General features: G+C 44.0%; 1 protein-coding gene across 1 annotated transcript; it reads left to right on the top strand.

Moving 5' to 3' along the window:
* The first annotated feature begins 3,525 nt into the window (after positions 1-3,525).
* On the top strand, positions 3,526-16,678 carry BMP2 (bone morphogenetic protein 2). The gene is made up of 3 exons (XM_004751537.3): positions 3,526-4,700; positions 5,938-6,287; positions 14,682-16,678. The coding sequence occupies exons 2-3, from the start codon at positions 5,945-5,947 to the stop codon at positions 15,524-15,526; spliced, it is 1,188 nt and encodes a 395-aa protein (XP_004751594.1). The 5' UTR covers positions 3,526-4,700; positions 5,938-5,944; the 3' UTR covers positions 15,527-16,678.
* The last annotated feature ends 3,404 nt before the right edge of the window (positions 16,679-20,082 follow it).

Raw genomic sequence — 20,082 nt, 5'->3', positions numbered from 1 at the left:
CCAAGAGATGACCATTTTATTTTTTTAATTAATTGATTTATTTTTGAGAGAGGGGAGAGAGGGAGGGAGGGAGGAAGGGAGAAAGAGAGAAATGAAGAGAGAGAGCCCCAAGGGAGAATCTTAAACAGGCTGCAAGCCCAGTGGAGCCCTACACAGGGCTCCATCTCACAACCCCAGGATCATGATCTGAGCTGAAATCAAGAGTTGAATGCTTAACTGACTGGGCCACCCAGATGCCCCAAGAGCTGACCTTTTAAATTCAGCCATGCACAACTGAAATAGAACAAGAATCTCAGTCACCCAATTAGGTCTTGGGTTGTCACCAACTTGTTGATAGAATACCTTCTGTGTACATCCTAAAATACAATCTAGTCAATTCACAAAGCTCATTCTACCCTAATTTTTAAGATCACTTAGTGGTTGCCTGAAAGCAGCAACCTGCTTTGGCCTACTAAGCCTAGTTTTACAAATAAATCACTCCACCCTCTGATCTTTCTACCATATCTAACCACACACCAAACAGGTCAAAGTTTGATTGACGAGATGCTGCTCTTTTGCTGTGGCTGCTGGTCCCTGTGAAGTAAGTATTGGTGTTGGGTGTCACACTAGTAACAAAGTGATAGTATGCTAAAAAGCCAAGAGGTTTCTCAGGGGAGTTGCCACAGGTTTCAGTGGAATGACAATTACAAGGTAGATGGATCATTTAATGCCTGCTGTGACCTTTACAATAGTAAGGATCATTTTAATGTTAATTTGCATAATGGTTGACCTAGCAAGAACAATGGTGAATGCTAATAGCTGCAGGATGCAATAAAATTAAACATTATCTGGGCTGAACTGCTAAAGGAAAAGTTGCCAAAGTATGACTGTTTAAGCACTTAATTTCATCGTAGGTCATGTCCACATATAATCAAATGTGGATTTCTGGAATCTCTTTAAAAAACTGGTAAGAAATAACTGGAAGGGAATAGCAACACCCTCTTTCATACTTACAGAGTATGTTTTTCTTTCTTTCTTTCTTTCTTTCTTTTTTTTTTTTTAACATCATTTGCTTTTGTCCTCTAGCAACTACCATCAACCCTTCCCCCAAACTCCACACCCCCACTCTGGCCACTCCTCACATCTGGCAGATAACACCAAATTTGATTTGCCCACAAAGAATGAATCTCACCTTATGGACTGAAAAACTTGTAATAAACCTTTGAAAAAGTAAGGCTGGCCACAGTTGGCAGTAAGTGATATGCTCAAAGCTCAAAGACACTGACACCTAAATTAATAAACTTGCATTCTGAGTTACAGGTGGAAGGTGGCTATTAGCAGAGAGTAAAAAGAGAGATAGGTCATCCCCATTTAGAGTTATAGTTTCTAATTATTTCTGTTGCTTGGAAAGTGAGCAGGTATGATCACCCTGTAGTTTGTACCCCAATTCAGCCTGTGGAGATTATTTATTTATTTACTTACTTATTTACTTATTTATTTAGGGATTTTTTTTCTACCAACACTTGGAATTCATTTCCACCACAAGAGGGCAGCCATCTCTAAAAAACAACCAGAAAGCAGGACTCTTCCATAAATAGGGCCAAAATTGAGGAAGTTGTGCTTGGGACAGGCATTCAGCAGTCCCTCAGAAATCTTACATCATACTTGAAAGAAATCCTGTGATGGGCAACACTGAGATGGAAGGGAGAGCCTAGAAGTGTCCATTTTCTGTCGAAGATTATTTCAGACACGGACAAAGTTTCAAATTTGCAAGTAATGGAGGCCTCAAGCTGCAAGGCAACCTTGATGTCATCGCCAGAGATTTAGTTTTCATCTTTACTCAAGGAGCATCCAACAGCTGTCATCTTTCTCCTCCTCTTTAAAAGCTACATACTGATTTAGGTCTCATTGTTTTGTTTTCTAAATCTCCCTGATGATAGAAACAATTATTAACTTCTCAGTTAAACTTGATAGGGAAGGAAATAGTTTTGGAAGCACAATAAACAATTTTTAAGGTAAGTGTTTAAGGGTAGGATATGTTCTGTTGCCGACTTGTTAGGGAGCCAATGCTGCAGAGGGACAAGCAGCCTCTATAGCATGTTATTTTCAGGGGAGAAAAAAGTAGCATGCTCCTGAGTATTTCCCCTCCCCCACCCCATTTATTTTCCTAGTAGGTAGGCTTCCTCCAAAATACCTTATTTGACCTTTATACTTTCAGAAACAGCAAGTGCCTAATTCCCCTCTGTGGGTTGCTAATCCGATTTACGTGAGCAGAACCTAGAATTATTTTAGCTTCCCAACTGAAAAAATAATACACATGGATAATATGCTGTTAAGAGCTCCGGCTTCAGACTTTTTCTGCTTTGCAGGCTGGAGGTTCTGTGCAAACAAACTTGATTTTGCTGATCTGGTTTTTTCCAAAAAATTTCTGCCCTGGGCTTCTGGGCAACCTGGTTGGTTGTGTCATGCACAGAGGGTCCTGGAACCCTGGGAGGGACAGAAAGTCTTAACCTTGAAACCATGGTGCGGCAGATTTGGACAATATTTGGCTGAGGAGGACAAGTGACTTGAGCACATGTCGCCTACCTGCTACTGGGGCCTGGTGGGTCAGAAGGTTCTAAGGTCTTGCACGCTTGGATCACACTGTGCATTATTTTACCTTCCTCTGAGCTGCCAGTCGCCTGCTCCTGAGTGGGGCAAGATAAATATCACAGAGCATGAAGTAATGGCTACCATAAAAAATAATAATCATCCTCTCTTCGGACCGCCAAACACAGGAGTCAACGTTGCGAGTATCATGTAGAGCGGGACCATATCCAAGTCACATACGTAGATACGTAGACGTATATTTATAGAAAAGTACTTTCGTTAGCGTATATTTACATATATAGATCTACTGATAGAGACACACGAATATTTTCGTATGTTACATGTACATTTATCTGAATAGAACATTTACATAAACATAAATGTATACATAAGTGTAAATGCGTACTCACGCGTTTACATATGTATATACACATACCTGTGTGTGTTAAAGTTAAATGACACCTATTTTGCAATCTGTAGTATTCTTTTAACTCTCCTACCCTGGGGAAACAGAAGTGTCTACCCAAGCCCATGCCACGCTGCTGTGTAACTTGGTTGAGGTCTTTTTTTTTTTTTTTTTTCCTTTTTTTCATCGTCTAGTACCGAAAAACTTCAAACTGAAAGTTGAATAACGGGCCGGGTGGGAAATAAAGGCCCGACCCTGTGTTTGTTCCGAATTCCGCCCCCGCAGTCCCAGCGAGGGTCCCGCGCTCCAGTAGCTCTCCCCTTTGAGAGCAGGGGCTGGATGCGCGAGCGCCCCCCTCGGCGGCCACGCGTCCCCGCCCTCGGCCCCACCCCGCCGCGGCTGCCCCGGCGCGCCGTCCACACCCCTGCGCGCCGCTCCCGCCCGCTCGGGGATCCCCGGCGAGCCGCGCCACCGAGGGGGAGGTGTTCGGCCTCCGCGGAGAGGGTGACTGCGTCCCCTTTAAAAGCCGCGAGCGCCGCGCCACGGCGCCGCCGCCGCCGCCGTCGCCGCCGGAGTCCTCGCCCCGCCGCGCTGCGCCCGGCTTGCGCTGCGCCTGCCGCTCCGCTTCCCACACCCCGCCGGGGATTGGCAGCCGCCGCCGGACATCAGCCGCCACAGGCTCCGCCGCCGACGCGAACTACTTCGCGGCGAGCGCCTCGCGGATTACTTAGTGCTCCGAGGCACCAGCGCGCCGCAGACCTCGCGCGGGCTGGAGCGCCCGGCCGTGCGCGCCACTGCGCCGTGGCCTCGGCTGCCCGGGCCGCGCCAGAGCCGAGCACCGGCGCGCAGAGCGCGAGGGAGCCGGGAGCCGAGCCCGAGCGCCGCGATGCCGATCACCTACTGCGGGAGCACGGGGGCCTGCGACGCGCCGGTCGACGTGTGAGCGGACCCCAGGCTGGCCACAAAGCAGCTGGCCCGGGGGCTAGAAGGGCGAGGGAAGAGCGCGGCCACCCGCCTCGGCGGCCCGGGACTCGGCTCGACTCGCCGGAGAATGCGCCCGAGGACGCCGGAGCGCCGGAGCCGCGGGCGTTTCAGCTGGCGAGCGCTAATGGGGGTGCGCTGGAGTAAGGCAGAGTGATGCGGGGGGGCAACTCGCCCGGCACCGAGATCGCCGCTGCGCCCTTGCCCGGACCCGGCGTCTCTCAGGATGGCTGCCCCGAGCCATGGGCCGCGGCGGAGTTAGCGCGGAGCGCCCGACCCTCGCCCCCCGAGTGCTGCAGCCGGCTCCGCGCGGGGCCACGCGTCCCGCGGGCGCTGGTTCCTAAGGACAAAGACAGCACCAGCTTTTCCTCTCTCCCTTCTCCTCCCTGCCTCGCACTCCTCCCCCTGCTCGCTGTTGTTGTGTGTCAGCACTTGGCTGGAGACTTCTTGAACTTGCAGGGAGAATAGCTTGCGCTCCCCACTTCGCGCCGGTGCCTTTGCCCCAGCGGACCCAGCCTCGCCGCCTCCGGACCCCGCGTCCCTCCGCTCGTCTGCTGGGCCCGACCCCGAGACGCCGTTCCCTGCGCGAGGAGGACTGCCCCGCCGGCACCCGGGAGGAGGAGGAGGCGAAGGAAGGGAACTCGGTCCCTGAACCAGGTCGTTCGACCAGAGCTTTTTCCATGTGGAGGCTCTTTCAATGGACGAGTCCCCGCGTGCTTCTTAGACGGTCTGCGGTCTCCTAAAGGTAGAGGACGTGGGCCCCAGGCTGGGACTGGGGGTTTGGGAGCGGGGCCTGGGCGGCCGCTGCTGCCTACCCAGTCTTGGGGCTGGGCCTGGCCGGACGTAAACAGACCCCCCTCCAGGTCCACGTGCAGCCGAGCCCCTGCGGGGATGCCCCCATCCGACCGCCCCGGGCGACCGTCAGCCTAGCCCTCCTGGCTCGCACTCTTCCGCCCCTCCTCCCTTTCTTCTCTTTAGTATTTTATTAGGGCTGTTAACACTTAGATGATTAAAAAAAAAAAAAAAGTCACAGAAATCCCTTCAAGAGGGTGGCCTCTGGATTTCACCCGTTAGTTGCCAACCCTTACGCCCTGCCACCGTCATCTTTCTCCCTTATTCAAGTTTCTCAGGAAGACCTGCTGTCCACTCAGAGCCAAGTCCCATTTAGGAAAAAACTAGAAGTTGGGGTTCTCCCTGTTTGTTTCCAGGAATGAGAGCTGGACAGTACTTCAATATCATCTTCTATTGACACGTGAATTAATAGATACTAGTTCGAGGAGTATACATGTGTATCTTGACTGCTTGGCGGGGGGGGGGGTAGTTCGGAGTCGGAGTGGCCTGTCTTGACACCTCAGAGGTTAGAGATGTGGGCCACAAGTTGCAAGTGGCTTCGAAAGTTGTGGCCTTGAGTTTACTGGGTCTGGAAGTTATAGACTCTGTGTGTGTGTGTGTGTGTGTGTGTGTGTGTATCAGGAAGTTCTATACAGTGCCTGTAAGGAAGTCACATGCACCATTCGTGCGTGTTTATATTCAAGCGAGCGCTGGGCAATGTGTTTGGGTTTGTTTAGGGAACGGAGAGGTGTCAGACCAAGCGGTGGTGGTTTCCCCAGGTTCCCTGCACAGGCTGTCAGCGCGAGTGTCACAGAAAAAAAGGTGACAGTCTTGACGCTGGTGGGGCGTGTGTGTGTGTGTGTGTGTGTGTGTGCGCGCGTGTGCGTGCGTGCGCGCGCGCGCGCGCAAATCGTATCAGATGGATGAGAGTGAGATGGAAGGGGAAAAGCCTTCGGGCTCGGGAACTAGGGGCTTTCCGTTCTCCCAAACGTTGGAGCTTAGCCCCTTTCAAGTATCTCCGCGAGTTTTGCAAACTAGGTGGGCACCCTGGAGGAGGAGGCAACGGACTGAACGGGAGCCCGGGGACGCGGGGGCAGGAGGGGAGAGGGTTGGCGGGGGAACGCGGTGACTCACGTCGGTCCTGTCCGCAGGTCGACCATGGTGGCCGGGACCCGCTGTCTTCTAGCGTTGCTGCTTCCCCAGGTCCTCCTGGGCGGCGCGGCCGGTCTCATTCCCGAGTTGGGCCGGAGGAAGTTCGCGGCATCCACTGGCCGCTCATCTTCCCAGCCCTCGGACGAAGTCCTAAGCGAGTTCGAGTTGCGGCTGCTCAGCATGTTCGGCCTGAAGCGGAGACCGACCCCCAGCAGGGACGCCGTGGTGCCCCCCTACATGCTGGACCTGTACCGCCGGCACTCGGGTCAGCCGGGCGCACCCGCCCCGGACCACCGGCTGGAGAGGGCAGCCAGCCTCGCCAACACCGTGCGCAGCTTCCACCACGAAGGTGAGGCGTGGAGCCGAGAGTGGGGGCGGAGATGCGGGGGGAGAGCCACCTCCAAAAGCTCCCCACCGTGGGCTGACGGTTGGCATCCCTGGAAAGGCAGCTTGGCCAGGGCGCCGCCGCAGACGTTTCCATTCTTGCCTTTTCCGAACCTGGCTTTAACGCACTGCCTGTGTGGCGCGGGAACCCGGGATTCCCCATTGGTAAATCCGCATCCTTTTCTTGGCTTGTAGCCAGAAGAGCGACTCCTCCTCCAGGAACTGGAGAGAAATCAAGTGATGGGGAAGATGAGGACAAGAGGCATGCCCCTAGTCAGTTAAACGTGCAAGAATTTCGTAGAGGAAGAATGAAAAGAAGGGGGGCAGATGGGGATCTCTTTTCCTCTGTTTGGAAGCCCTTGCCCTGTAAGTCTGCTTCTCCTGCTTAAGCTGGGGTTTCAGGTTAGACACAGCCAAGTGCAGAATTTTCAGAGATACTATTGAAAAATCAAAGCCTGGGTCCCAAAGTCTTTCTAATTTTCAGTTGATCTGGGCCTGGTTTGGAAGATTTCGAATCCCTGTCTAATCCCTGTGGGAGATCAATGCCACAATCAATCTTATTGTTTCCACAGTGACTTTCTTGTTTTGTGCTTAAATCTGAGATGGACTCCTTAGTAGAGACAAGGCAAGCCTTCAGATAAAAGCTTTTGCAGCAGCTGCCTGTTTTTTTGTTTGTTTGTTTTTTTGTTTTTTGTTTTTTTTTAAATGTGCACTGAAATGTGGATTTTTTTTTTCCTTTATGAGAGTGGATGTGGTTTTCCTAAGGTAGGATGTTTCTGCTTGTTTCATCAGAAGAGCATTTAGTGAATTTGAAATGTTTGAGAGGAACTGTTGACATCTGTTGTACCCAAGTTCTTGGATCAATTAGTCAAAAATATGTTCTACACTAGTTCTTTTTTTCTATACTTTTAAATTCCCCTTTGGCTTAATACGTTGCAAATAGAGCATGGGTTTCAAGTTCAAGAGAAAGATCCAAAGCTGTATGTCACAGAACAGCCACTTGTAGGTTACTGGGCAGTTGGAAGTAAAGTGCCCCTTTTCTTGCCTTGAGGTGGTAAATTTCAAGTAGAAATCTATGCTCTGATATGTACAAATAAGAAATATTGCAGCCAGGCATTTTCTCCCAGTGTGAAGGATGACTACACTTTTTGTGAGAACAGCTCTGGATATTGCGAAGAAGTCCCAAAGGCAGGTTGCATAACGAAAGATACTACTACATCAAAGCAGGCGTACACTGTAAGGGGGACACTGAATTGATAATCCGTTTATCATAACCGGTCATTTTCCAGCACAGTTCCAAGTAAGGTGCTTTTTGCAGTAGAGCGCCATGAGAAAGGGTATAAGATACAATTTTACTCCTTCAGGATTCACTGACTAACGCCAGAAGTTGTCTCTTGTCATATATAGTATTGTTTTCACTCCTGAATGTTCTGTCAACATAACCTTGGGATGGTTATAGATGTCCCTTATCATTCCCAGCTGATGCTGATTAGAATTGTTTTTTTCTGCATAGGAAAGTAGCGAGAGTAGCTATTTCAGTCACCTCTCCTGGAAATTTAGCCTGGAACCACTCTTAACTATTTTTAAGGCCAGGAAGGTACTGTGTGTCTCTTCTAACCTAAAAGAAGGAATATTTAAGTCATTTGACACCTAAAACATTCAGCTGCAGGAGGATTCCTTCAGTAAAGTTTGTGGATTTCTCCTTCCTCTAGAAGGGGCTTGATCAAAACTAAACGGGCTACAAATTATTTGAGTGTTATTTTAACTTAAATAGCATGCTTGAGTTTATAAATCAGAATTTATCACTTTAAAAGTGTACATGTTATGTGCAAAACAGTGCAAAGGTAATCAACTTGCTTAAAATCAACTGAAGAGTAATGTCCCATCTTAATGCAGTTACATGATAGAGAAAAGCCAGGTAATTTTTTCCCTCAAATTTCATCAAATCCATTTCTTCTGTTGTACTAACAATCTGTTAGTACATGATTGTTAGGCCACATAACCTATTTTTCAAAGACCATTTCATTTTTGTGTAAACCAGGAGGTTTTTATAAACATCCTTGTACAATGCATGGCACTAAAAATCTTTTAATCAACCATGTGATTAGGGCAGCTGGCTTTAAGAGCAGAACGTGGCTCATACAACCTTAATGGGCATTTGTTTGGTGGAGGACTAAGGGCCTGATTCCAAGAACTACCTGTTGGTTTTATTTGTGGGTGGGAGCTGGGTGATTTGGTGAAATGGCTAAGACCAGAGATATCATGGTTATCAGATATCCACTGCGGTGTGGAGGTAATGGGACCACACGGTAGGCAAGCTGAAACAAAATTATCAGTTGTCATTTCTCCTATTCAGCTTTGCCTAGTCCTCTGTATATAATCCTTTTCACTCAGGAGGACCCACGTGCTGCAGCAGTTTTCTTTTCTCAATCATTAAAAAGTTCTTTGGCCCTACAGACCTTTCTCCACTGCCACGGAGGACAGAAAAATCACTTCTGCAATGGGGAAGAGTGTTCTGTGCTTTGCTGTAGTTAAAAACACATTGAAACTGGTTGACTTGATTGGCCCTGCAAAAAGTCTTTATGCTTTCCTGCAGAAAGGCCTAAGTGGAATATGGAAGGACATGTGCTTGCTCTCCAGACTCTGAAGGATACAAGTCTTTTTGAATGAAACAATGGAATTGTTTGCCTCCATGACTAAAGCCTTTGAATAGAGATTAACTCTTTTCCCACAGATGTAATTATCATGAAAATATCTGTATAACAGGAGAGTTCAAGAAGCAGTTGCTGCCCTAAAAGAGAGAACTTGTATCACAAACTGACAGTGTAAGCAAAGGATATACACACTCCCCAATGCAATACCTGCCTGATGGGCTTCCCTAGTATCCCCAGGTAGTTCAGTGTCCTTAAGAAGAACTCCGTCAAAGCAAAACAGGCATTCTCTTTGGAAGTCTTTGGAGGTTGAGGCTTTGGTGCCCAACAATTGTTTTTGGATTAATATTTTCTGCCCTCCACTCTTTTGGTGGTTCCTCTGTATCCTTCTCATTGAGCGGTTTTGTCTTCTTCTTTTTTTTTTTTTTAGATTTGTCCTTTGTGTATTTCACTAAGTAGTCAAAGGACAGTAAGAGGACACATAATCATTCCAAAGGTGTTGGAGTTAAGGCTGGGCAGATCAGGGTTTGTAAGGATGACCATACTTTTCCTTTAGTTGCCATATCTTTTGTTGTCTTTTTTTTTTTAAAACAGTTTCCTTTTAACCTTCTTATTTTATATATTTTTTTCTCCTTGATAATATTAATTCTTTAGCCATTATTTTAAATTCTAGAAAATATTGTTTCCTATTCTCAGTCACTTTGAATTCATTTCAGGGCAGTGATTTCCAGTCTTACTGATTTGCTATAGTATCCCTCCCAGTTGTCGTTGTTTTCATGGATGCTTTTGGGCCAGAGTGTTGCAAAATTCTCAAAACATGAGAATTCCCTTTTCTGTTAAGACTCACCATTCTTGAGGACAAAAAGGCAGCTGCAAGGTATCAGTGGTTTCAGACAAGATCTTTATGTCCCAGGGGCCCTAAAGAGTAGTAGAGATACAACTATTCTTAGTTGTATCTTCTCTCCCCTGTACTTGGGTGATAGTATATTTCTGTCCCTTTGGTTGGGAAAGAATTTATCCTCTGGTTATTACTGTAGCAAATATAAATGTACCCCAATTATTTTTGACATTTGCTTGAGTTTGTTTAAGATTTTATTTATTTGAGAGACAGAGAGAGAGAGAGCATGCACGAGTGGGGGCAGGGGCAGAGGGAGAGGGAGAAGCCGACTCCCTGCCCTGAGCAGGAAGCCCTAAGTGAGGCTGGATCCTAGGACTTGGAGATCATGACCTGAGCTGAAGGCAGGCTCTTTAAGAACAGAGCCACCCAGGTGCCCCTTGCTTGAGTTTTTGACTCCTCCCCTGTGTCAGGTAGTGGCTCCTAGTGGCCAGAAACTTCAGAACTGTAGTAGACTCAGACTCAGCTCTTCATTTATTAGCTCTGTGACCTTAAGAAAGTCCCATAACCTCTCTGAGCTCCAAGAATTTCATTTCCAAAATGGAGATAAGACTCCCTCCCTAATCTGTTTGTTGTGAGATGATTCCTGTAACAATCTTTGTGCTGGACAGGGCACAAAGAAGTCTCCAGCACGCCAGAGGCATTATCCTGTTGACTTCTTTCTCTTATGTCCAGTTGCCCCACTTATCTAGGGAAGAGGAGGCCAGAGTGAACCCAGGCTGGCTGAGGGAATTCAGACTCCTCTTTTGTATTACTTGGATGTAGACAAATAATTGACAGAGTATAGATAATTGTTAGAACTTCCCTTTTGGAGGAGAGGTCACATGTCACTGGTGCCATATATTTCTTTACTTCCCCCCATTTCTGCAGCCATAGCTCCATCTTTTTGGATAAGAAAGATAAGGCTCAAGAACCCAGGTCTAAAATGGGCTGGAATACACAAATCCCTTTACAAGTTCAGCTTTTTCAACAAGCGTTATTTACAGAGACGTGATAACTATATAAGCCTCTAAAAAAACATACATCATCTACTTAGGTAAATGCTCTATATTTTTAGAATCCCCAGGTGTGGTGTAATGATGTGCAGCTTTTTTTTTTTCTTTACTTTATTTCAAATAAGTTTTGATTTTTCTACCCTTAAGAAGAAATTCAGTCCTTGCAGATCAAAGGAAGTGGTGGTAGGTGCCCCAAACTTGAGCTGTTTCTTACTGGATTTGGAGTTGTCTAACTTACCTCTGTGACCTGCATCCACAGGGCCAGCACCAGAGTCCTTTGTATTAAGGACAAATAGACGTTCTTTTTTTTTTTTTAATTTTATTTTTTTCAGTGTTCCAAAATGCATTGTTTGTGTACCACACCCAGTGCTCCATGCAATATGTACCCTCCTTAATACCCACCACCAGGCTCACCACCCCCCCCAAACCCTCAATTTATCTCAGAGTCTACAGTCTCATAGTTTGTCTCTCCCTCTGATTTCACCCAACTCACTTCTCCTCTCCATCTCCTGGTTCTTAATGAAGCTGGGAATTCAGGGAAAGGTCATCACATTACTTGCTATTTGAGAGTGGAGCTCTTGCCTTTGCTAAGTTACTTCCTAAGTGAGTAGCCTCCCTGCTACTTAACTTACAGTGAGATTTCGAAGTACATGAAATTGCTGTTTTTTTAACATGTCAAATCTAGTCAAACAGTGGCAATTTTATATGATTCACGTCAGTCTTAGATTTATCTTCTGGAGGTTTTTTTTGTTTTGTTTTGTTTTAATTTGACAGAGATCACAAGCAGGCAGAGAGGCAGAGAGAGAGAGAGAGACAGAAGAAAGGAAACAGGCTCCCCGCTGAGCAGAGAGCCCGATGCCGTACTCGATCCCAGGACTCTGGGATCATGACCTGAGCCGAAGGCAGAGGCTTTAACCCACTGAGCCACCCAGGCACCTCTGGAGGGTTATTCTATTGTACACCTCCTTTATACCCATCTTTACTCATTCTACCTGTTTTTCATGCTGGTCTTGGGGAGTGTCCCTTTGGTGTGTCCTCTGGCTGTGTATGTGTCTGTGTGTGCTCATGTCTATATGTGCTCATAACTTCTCATTTATGGATTTGGAATCAGAGTTTTGTTGCAGTTGTGATTTCTCTGGGTACCTTATTCCTTGCGGCCCCCACCCCCCCAACCTCCCCTGTCCAGGCACCTTATTAATACAACTGTTCAGCAAAGGCCCTGGATAATTGGCCTTTCTTCCCCCGTCTTTATAATAAAAGAGAGTGTTCTTAGGTGTGCTGGTATCAGAGAAATCAGTAGTTCAAGCCAGATCTGGCTCTATGTTATTACATCTGGGGGACACCACTGATTTTTATGTCACTCCTTTTTTCTTTGGTATCTGTTGGCTTCTCAGCTAAAAGAATACCTTCAGTGGAAACATTAGAGGGCCCCTGGATTACAGGGAGGGAAGGAAAGAAGGAGCTAAACACAATCCTTGATACTTGTTGGAGCCACCAAGAAGAGCCCTGCTCTGATTGGTCGGAGAGTTATTTTAGAAATAAATTAAGACAAAATCAGAATGAGACAAATCATGAGAGACTCTTAACTCTAGGAAACAAACTGAGGGTTGCTGGAGGGGAGGTCGGTGGGGGTGGGGTTACTGGTGATGGGCATTAAGGAGGGCACGTGATGGAATGAGCACTGCATGTTGTATGCAACGATGAATCACTGACCTCTACCTCTGAAGCTAATAATAGACTGTATGTTAATTAATTAATTGAATTTAAATAAAAATTAAACAAAAAATAAAAATACTGCCTGGCCTGAAGTACCATCAGCTTAGAGTGTGAATAGCTCCCCAGAAGTATTCCCAACAGGTGTAGCTTTGCAGACATGAGGGGACCATGGAGGGTTTACTTCTTGGCCTGATAGTCTCCACATCCCAAGTAGATGAGCTTTGGAAGATCGTTCTGCTGCCCACCCGTGGACTCACCTCCTATTCCTTGGCCAACACTACTGTTTTATCTTCTCATTTTTATATTATTTGACCAAGAATCACTTTAAAATATGCTCCTGGAATTTACCATTTCAATGTGAAAAGCATCCTTTAAAACTTTCACCCTGTAAGGTTTGCCCTATAAGGGCAATCCATGAATTCCTAGCACTGGCCTCACCTGGGAGTTTACTAGAAATGCAGGTCCCACCTCTCAGGTCCCAGCCCAGGCCCCCCCCCCCCAATCAGAATCTGCATTTGAAGACTAAAGGTGTCTTAGGTGTTTTGTGTGAAGATTGAAGTTTGAGAAGCATCCCCTTAAAGCATTACTCCGTAGTTTGGTGTAAACTGTCCTTGAAGGGCCCTTCCACTTAGCTTGCAGCGACGACTGGTGCTTTGATGAAGTTTTACACAAGTAGAACCTTTGAGTTGAGTGACCTGATGTGATTCTCCTTTGCTAAGATATCTACATTTTCCAAACAACTTACAGCTGCTTGATGTAAGGGAAATACAACCATAAAATTGATCGATATAGTTTCCATTTATGATAATAATATGGTCAACAGATTTTGTTAGCCCTTAGGTTGGATCCTGAATGAAGCAGGTTAAGTTTTTTGACAATGAAAGGACAGGATGTGGTAAAACTAGAATAAATCCAAATGTCTCAAATTCTATTGCTATTTACTGCCAATTTAATGATAATGTGTACCTTTGATGATTTGCAGACTAAAGCATGCAAGGTGGTTTTATAGTTTATTGTTTGCTTGGAAAGCAATACTCCTTAAAATTTAAATTCAGGAATCTTAAATCAGGAAAAGCTTTTATGCATAGCTCACTTAAATGGCTATTTTGAAGTGATACTAGATATAGAATGTTTATTCTGTAGTAGGATGAGATTATCCCTTATGTCCTGAATCTTATAATGGTATTTTTTTATAAATTTTCCCTTTTTTTTTGTTTTTTTGTTTTGTGTCTATTTGGTAGGTGCATGTTTTTAGTAGGTTTATTATTTTTTTAAGGACAAAGGAATTAAAGACAGAAGAGTCATTTTTGTTTTCTTCCAAAAGTACCAACCATGAGATTTGGTTTTTGAGGTCATAAGGAGGTGAGAGAACAGACAACAGTTACGAAGTTCCTTCTCTTGAAATTGTCTGGCCTTAATTACTACGGTGTCTTAGTACCACCCTTACGGTTCCAAAGAAGTCGATCCCTGTAAATGCCTTTGTCTCTGGACTTGGAGTAAAATAGTAGGGTGTGCTTTGCAAAATGTCATCGTTGATGGTGAGTTTCAGACTCTTTAATTAGGAAACTGAAATCTGTATATCGAGATTTGTAAATCATCTAAATTGCAGAGTAATGTTTTAGAATACCGTTTAAGGGATTGACATTAAAGCCTTTTTCTTTTTAAGAAATGCAATAATTTCCTCAAATCCTCACTCATTAGACCTCTACTAACTATAGTGCTGACTTTTTTTTTTTTTTTTTTTTTTGCCCTAAAGTCCGTGACTTCCAAAGAAATGCTTCAGTGTTTCCCCCATTATTATAGCCACCTGGAAGCAGTATTCATGTATTGGATTAAAAACGTCATAATGAGGAAAAAAAAACCCAACAACCTAACAATGAATTGTGAAGTTTTGCTTCATGGTGTGCATGTTGACATAGATGTACAGAAAAGGGAGCCTTCCTTTTTATCTAAAGTGGAAGATATTTTCTGGTTGCAAACTTTTACATGGCTTAAATCAAACCCTGAAGTGAGGTTTACAAATTCTCACAGGTCATCAGACTGTCATTACGTACTTTACTGAATGATTTTTTTTTTTTCCACCTGTTTTTATGTCAAATTAGAATATTTGGAAGAACTGCCAGAAATGAGTGGGAAAACAACCCGGAGATTCTTCTTTAATTTAACTTCTATCCCGACTGACGAGTTTATCACCTCAGCAGAACTTCAGGTTTTTCGGGAACAGATGCAGGAAACTTTGGAAAACAACAGCAGTTTCCATCACCGCATTAATATTTATGAGATTATAAAACCTGCAGCAGCCAACTTGAAGTTCCCCGTGACCAGACTTTTGGACACCAGGTTGGTGAATCAGAACGCAAGCAAGTGGGAGAGCTTTGATGTCACCCCTGCTGTGATGAGGTGGACGGCGCAGGGGCTCACCAACCACGGATTTGTAGTGGAAGTGACCCACTTGGAGGAGAACCAAGGTGTCTCCAAGAGACACGTCAGGATTAGCAGGTCTTTGCACCAAGATGAGCACAGCTGGTCACAGATCAGGCCACTGCTAGTAACGTTTGGCCACGATGGGAAAGGACACCCCCTCCACAAAAGAGAAAAGCGCCAAGCAAAACACAAACAGCGCAAACGCCTTAAGTCCAGCTGTAAGAGACACCCTTTGTATGTGGACTTCAGTGATGTGGGGTGGAATGACTGGATTGTAGCCCCCCCGGGGTACCACGCCTTTTATTGCCATGGGGAATGCCCTTTTCCCCTGGCAGATCACCTGAACTCCACTAATCACGCCATTGTTCAGACGTTGGTCAACTCCGTTAATTCTAAGATTCCCAAGGCGTGCTGTGTACCAACAGAACTCAGTGCTATCTCCATGTTGTACCTTGATGAAAACGAAAAGGTCGTATTAAAGAACTATCAGGACATGGTTGTGGAGGGTTGTGGGTGTCGTTAGCACAGCAAAATGAAATAAATACATACACACACACACACACATATATATATTTTAAGAAAAAAGCAAAAAAAAAAAAAAACCAAGTTGACACTTTAATATTTCCCAATGAAGACTTTATTTATGGAATGGAATGGAGAAAAAAAACACAGTTATTTTGAAAATATATTTATATCTACAAAAAGAAGTTGGGAAAACAAATATTTTAATCAGAGAATTATTCCTTAAAGATTTTAAAATGTATTTAGTTGTACATTTTATATGGGTTCAACCCCAGCACATGAAGTATAATGGTCAGATTTATTTTGTATTTATTTACTATTATAACCACTTTTTAGGAAAGATAGCTAATTTGTATTTATATGTAATCAAAAGAAGTATTGGGTTTGTACATAATTTTCCAAAAATTGTAGTTGTTTTCAGTTGTGTGTATTTAAGATGAAAAGTCTACATGGAAGGTTACTCTGGCAAAGTGCTTAGCACATTTGCTTTTTTGCAGTGCTACTGTTAAGGTCACAAGTTCAAGTCCAGAAAAAAAAAAAAAGTGGATAATCCACTCTGCTGACTTTCAAGATTATTATATTATTCAATTCTCAGGAATGTTGCAGAGTGGTTGTCCAATCCATGAGAACTTACGTCCTTATTAGGTGGAATATTTGGATAAGAACCAGACATTGCTGATCTAATAAAGAAACACTCCCCTACCCCTTAACTTGCAGAAAGAATAAAGCAGGACCAATAGAAATAATTACGAAAATGATAAACCTGCAGGAAAGTGAATGATGGTTTGTTGTTCTTCTTTCCTAAACTAGTGATCCCTTCAAAGGGGTTGGTCTGGCCAAAGTATTAAATAAAACATAAGATTTATTCATTATGAATATTGTGGTCATGTATATTTAAAATTGATATGTGGTGGCGCTCACAAAGAGTTGGAAATTGATTTGTATTTAACCGTTACCTCATCTGGGAGCTCTTTATGCTCAGAAGGACCCAGTTTTCTAACTTTGCCCAACACACAGCAAAATTGTGCCCATCGTGTTTTCTGCCCACTGCCTCTTCTCTGTTGGATCAGCTTGCTTTTCTTTCCAAGGTTATGTGAACACATTTCTCCAAATGTTAAACCTCGTTCAGATAATAAATATCAGATCCCTGGCATTTCATTCTATAAAGTCTAAGCTGTAAGAGAAAATGGTGCACTTGTATGGCATTCGTGATGTTACCTTGTGTTTGCCTTTTTGCTTCTGAAGTTACTCATTTTGGAGGGAGGTGGGGGAAAGGCACAGAATGGCTGGAAACATGCACGCAAGTCACTTGATAATTGATATTTGCCTCAAAGGAATTAGGCACGATTTAGTATTTCACGTGACCCTCTTTGGGGTTCGTGATTTAGGAGAAAGATTTAAGAGCAAACCGAAGCTCCCAAACAAGCAAAACCTGGGAAACCCAAGATAAAGTTTCAGAGATGATATCCCATGCAGCAGAGGCAACGGTGCCAAAAAATTAGAAAGGGAAAGTGTCTAAGATCAGCTTCTATGAGGATATCTGCCAATTGGACAGAAGCCCAAGCAGAATGAAGTCAAATTAGGCCACTCAGAGTGAACTCTTGCAGCAGCAGGGCTTCTGTGCTGTGTTGAAATCAGACCCAAGGAAGGGTTTAGTGGGTATGTCTCTACAGCCAGGGAACCCACAACTCCCCATGATATTACTGGAAGTGTTTTAGGGCAACGTCTAGGACTCTCTGCCTCCTCTAATCCTGCTGTGATTGGTGAGGCCTAGTTCTCCTCTTCCCTGCCTTGCCTTGGAACTGGCTGAAAAAACGAGTGTGCTTGTCAAGGAACAGACTGTTATAATCAGATTCTCCCAAGGAATTAACTTGCAATGACCATGAATGTAGTTCCATTTTGATTGTGATAGATTTAACCCTTGCCTTGAGAGTAGGTAGACAATGTTTTTAAATTAACACCAGTTCTTTTACTCCTGCTTTAAAAATCTTTCCATTCCTTTTCATGCCTATCCCTTTTGCTCTTGCATAGGTGAGAGTCATTCGTATTAGAAACAGCTCTGGAGGGCAGGATGATCTCTGTCCTTTAGCTACCCTTTACCCTCACCTGGCATGGAGGTGGGGGGCAGATTGCACTGTCTTAACATCTTAAATAACAACCCACATTTTCTCATCTCCAAAGATTCTAGATGAGACTGCGAGATTATAGCACAAGAATTTCCATCCATTTGGCAATATACTACGTTCTTTTGATTTTTCTGCTTCATTGGTTCTGATTTTCTTTGTTAAAATGGCTTTCGGTGGTATCAACTCAAATGTCTTCTTGTGGGTGTTTTAATGTATATAAATATATACACAAACATGTAAATATATACACAGATAATATGTAATATGTATAAAAACACGAAGAGATGTGATATATATTCCATATGCATACATGATGGTATTTCCAGCTTCAGTTTAGTTTCAGAGGTTTTGTCATAGTTGAGGACTCTGACCTTGGCAGCTCATTTGAGAAACAGAGTATTCTTACATACATTCCACCTTCTTATAGATGTTTTGGCTCACGTTCTCCGTGCTGAGAAAAAGGGTCCTACCTAACTCCATGACACTGAATCTTCTGAATCTTCAGGGGCCGTTCTGTAGGGAGCTTTGAATCCTTTTAGAGTTGGCTTTAGATTAGAAAGGAAATTTTAAAGCAAATGTATTAGTTTCTGAATTTTGGAGGATCACCTTTCAAAAGTGATTAAATTGTATCATCTGTTTTTGTGCTTGTCTGGGCTGTGTGCTCTCCCTGGCATGGTTTGAACCTGTATGGCAGGTCCAGGTTGCTCCTTTCATTGTTTGCCTTCAAAATTGAGGAGGGGGAAAGCGAAAGTTTACAAATGTATTTGTACTTCCATCTTTTCATAATTCCTATTCCAATTGTTGCTTTAAATTGTACTTCAGGAGGCCAAGATGATAGCTAGATAATCTTCACAATCCACATCTTTTCCCTTAACTTTTTATTGGAGGTGGAAAAACCATGTGTGCAACTCAAAGCACTTTTTAAAGAGTGTGTTTCTTTTCTGCAGTCTTTAATGTTAGCATACTCATTCACTGAATGTTGGATGCCATAGCCCCCAGTCTGTTATAAGGCAAAAAGGAACATAGCCTTGCAATAAATAATTGAAGTGTAGAATAAGTATGATACAGATGGGCAATTATTAAGGAACCAATATTGCCTTATTCCTTCCCTGCTTTATTGTTTTAGGGAGCAAGAAGGATGAGATGGATAAAATGCATGTCTGCTTCACTCGGGTAAAATGCTTTTCCTTTTTTCTCTATTGACACAAATTACAGCCTTTACAGTATTCTCCAGGGTAGAGTTGGTTTTTTTGTTGTTGTTTGTTTTTTACTATTTCCCTGCCCTGCAAATTTCAAAGTGAACTTCTACCTAACTTGGGGGACCAGTGCTCTAAATAAGATTTTAATGTCATATGAGTCACCAGTATTACCTCAGGGGAATGCAGACCGAAGTATAGATGGACCCCTTGAGATCATGCTCTAACATAGGCTCTGTTTCAATGAATCTGAGGTGGGGCCCGAGAGTCTGCATTTCTGAAACGCTCCCAGGTGAAATGTTACCTCTGGCCCACGGACTCCACTTTGAGTAGCAAGGATCTGATAATTACCTTCTCAATCACAACAGCAGAAAGTTGGACCGAGTTTAAGGCCCCTCTCTGAGAAGTAGTACTTAAGGGGAAAAACAAAACAACAAAACCTGTATACAGGATGGTATTTGAATACATTTCACCATATCTGAAAGGATGTTCTACATATTTTTTTCAAAGGCGTTCTTTTCTCCCACAAGATGACTGGCAATTTTGTGTTCTAGCCACCCTCAGACATGAAAACACTTGGTTGCTTATCTTGTAAAATCTGCTCTGCTTGCTTGCTTGGGCATGCACGCAGTCAGTTTAGTCAAATACGTGTCAGTACATCTATGTGGATGGGGGAGCAGGTGCAAGCCCTTAACGTACTTTAAAAAAGTTTAACACTTAAGTCAGTCCACGGAGTTGATCCCGTGTGATCTTAGTGCCAAGTGTCTGAGTTAAAAGTTTTCCCTTTGAAGGCAGCAAATAGATGTCATACATTTGAAGCATTTGTTTATACTAAAAATGATACTTTTTTTTTTTAAGTTCTGAGACAGTTCACTGTAGAAAACCACTGAGCCTAGAGGGTGATATAAACTTCCCAGGCCGGTATTTGAGGTTTGATTTAATGGATATTGGAATTTGTGATGCCGTGGTTGGCTTTGAATAAGGTGCTGAGGTGAATGGGCTCAGGCTAGAAGAAGCAAAAGGAATTGATTTCCCTCTGTGGTGGGGGTCAGCAAAGAAATAACTGTATTGGTATCTCCTTTTCAGCAAAATGTCCTATGCGTGTTCAGCCTCATTTTTACCTTTTTGGTGACTGCTTTGAAGATTTCTTATAAGCAACACAGATCTGAGTATTTGTGGAAATGTTAGAATGAATGAATTTCTAACCTCTGACACCCTTTACATATATTATATAT

Source organism: Mustela putorius, unplaced genomic scaffold, assembly GCF_011764305.1.
Source record: "Mustela putorius furo isolate JIRA1106 unplaced genomic scaffold, ASM1176430v1.1 tig00000874_pilon_pilon_pilon, whole genome shotgun sequence".
In the NCBI taxonomy this organism is placed as follows: Eukaryota; Metazoa; Chordata; class Mammalia; order Carnivora; family Mustelidae; genus Mustela; species Mustela putorius.
Note: the sequence above shows the minus strand (reverse complement) of the source record. Positions and strands in the feature narration are given on the sequence as shown.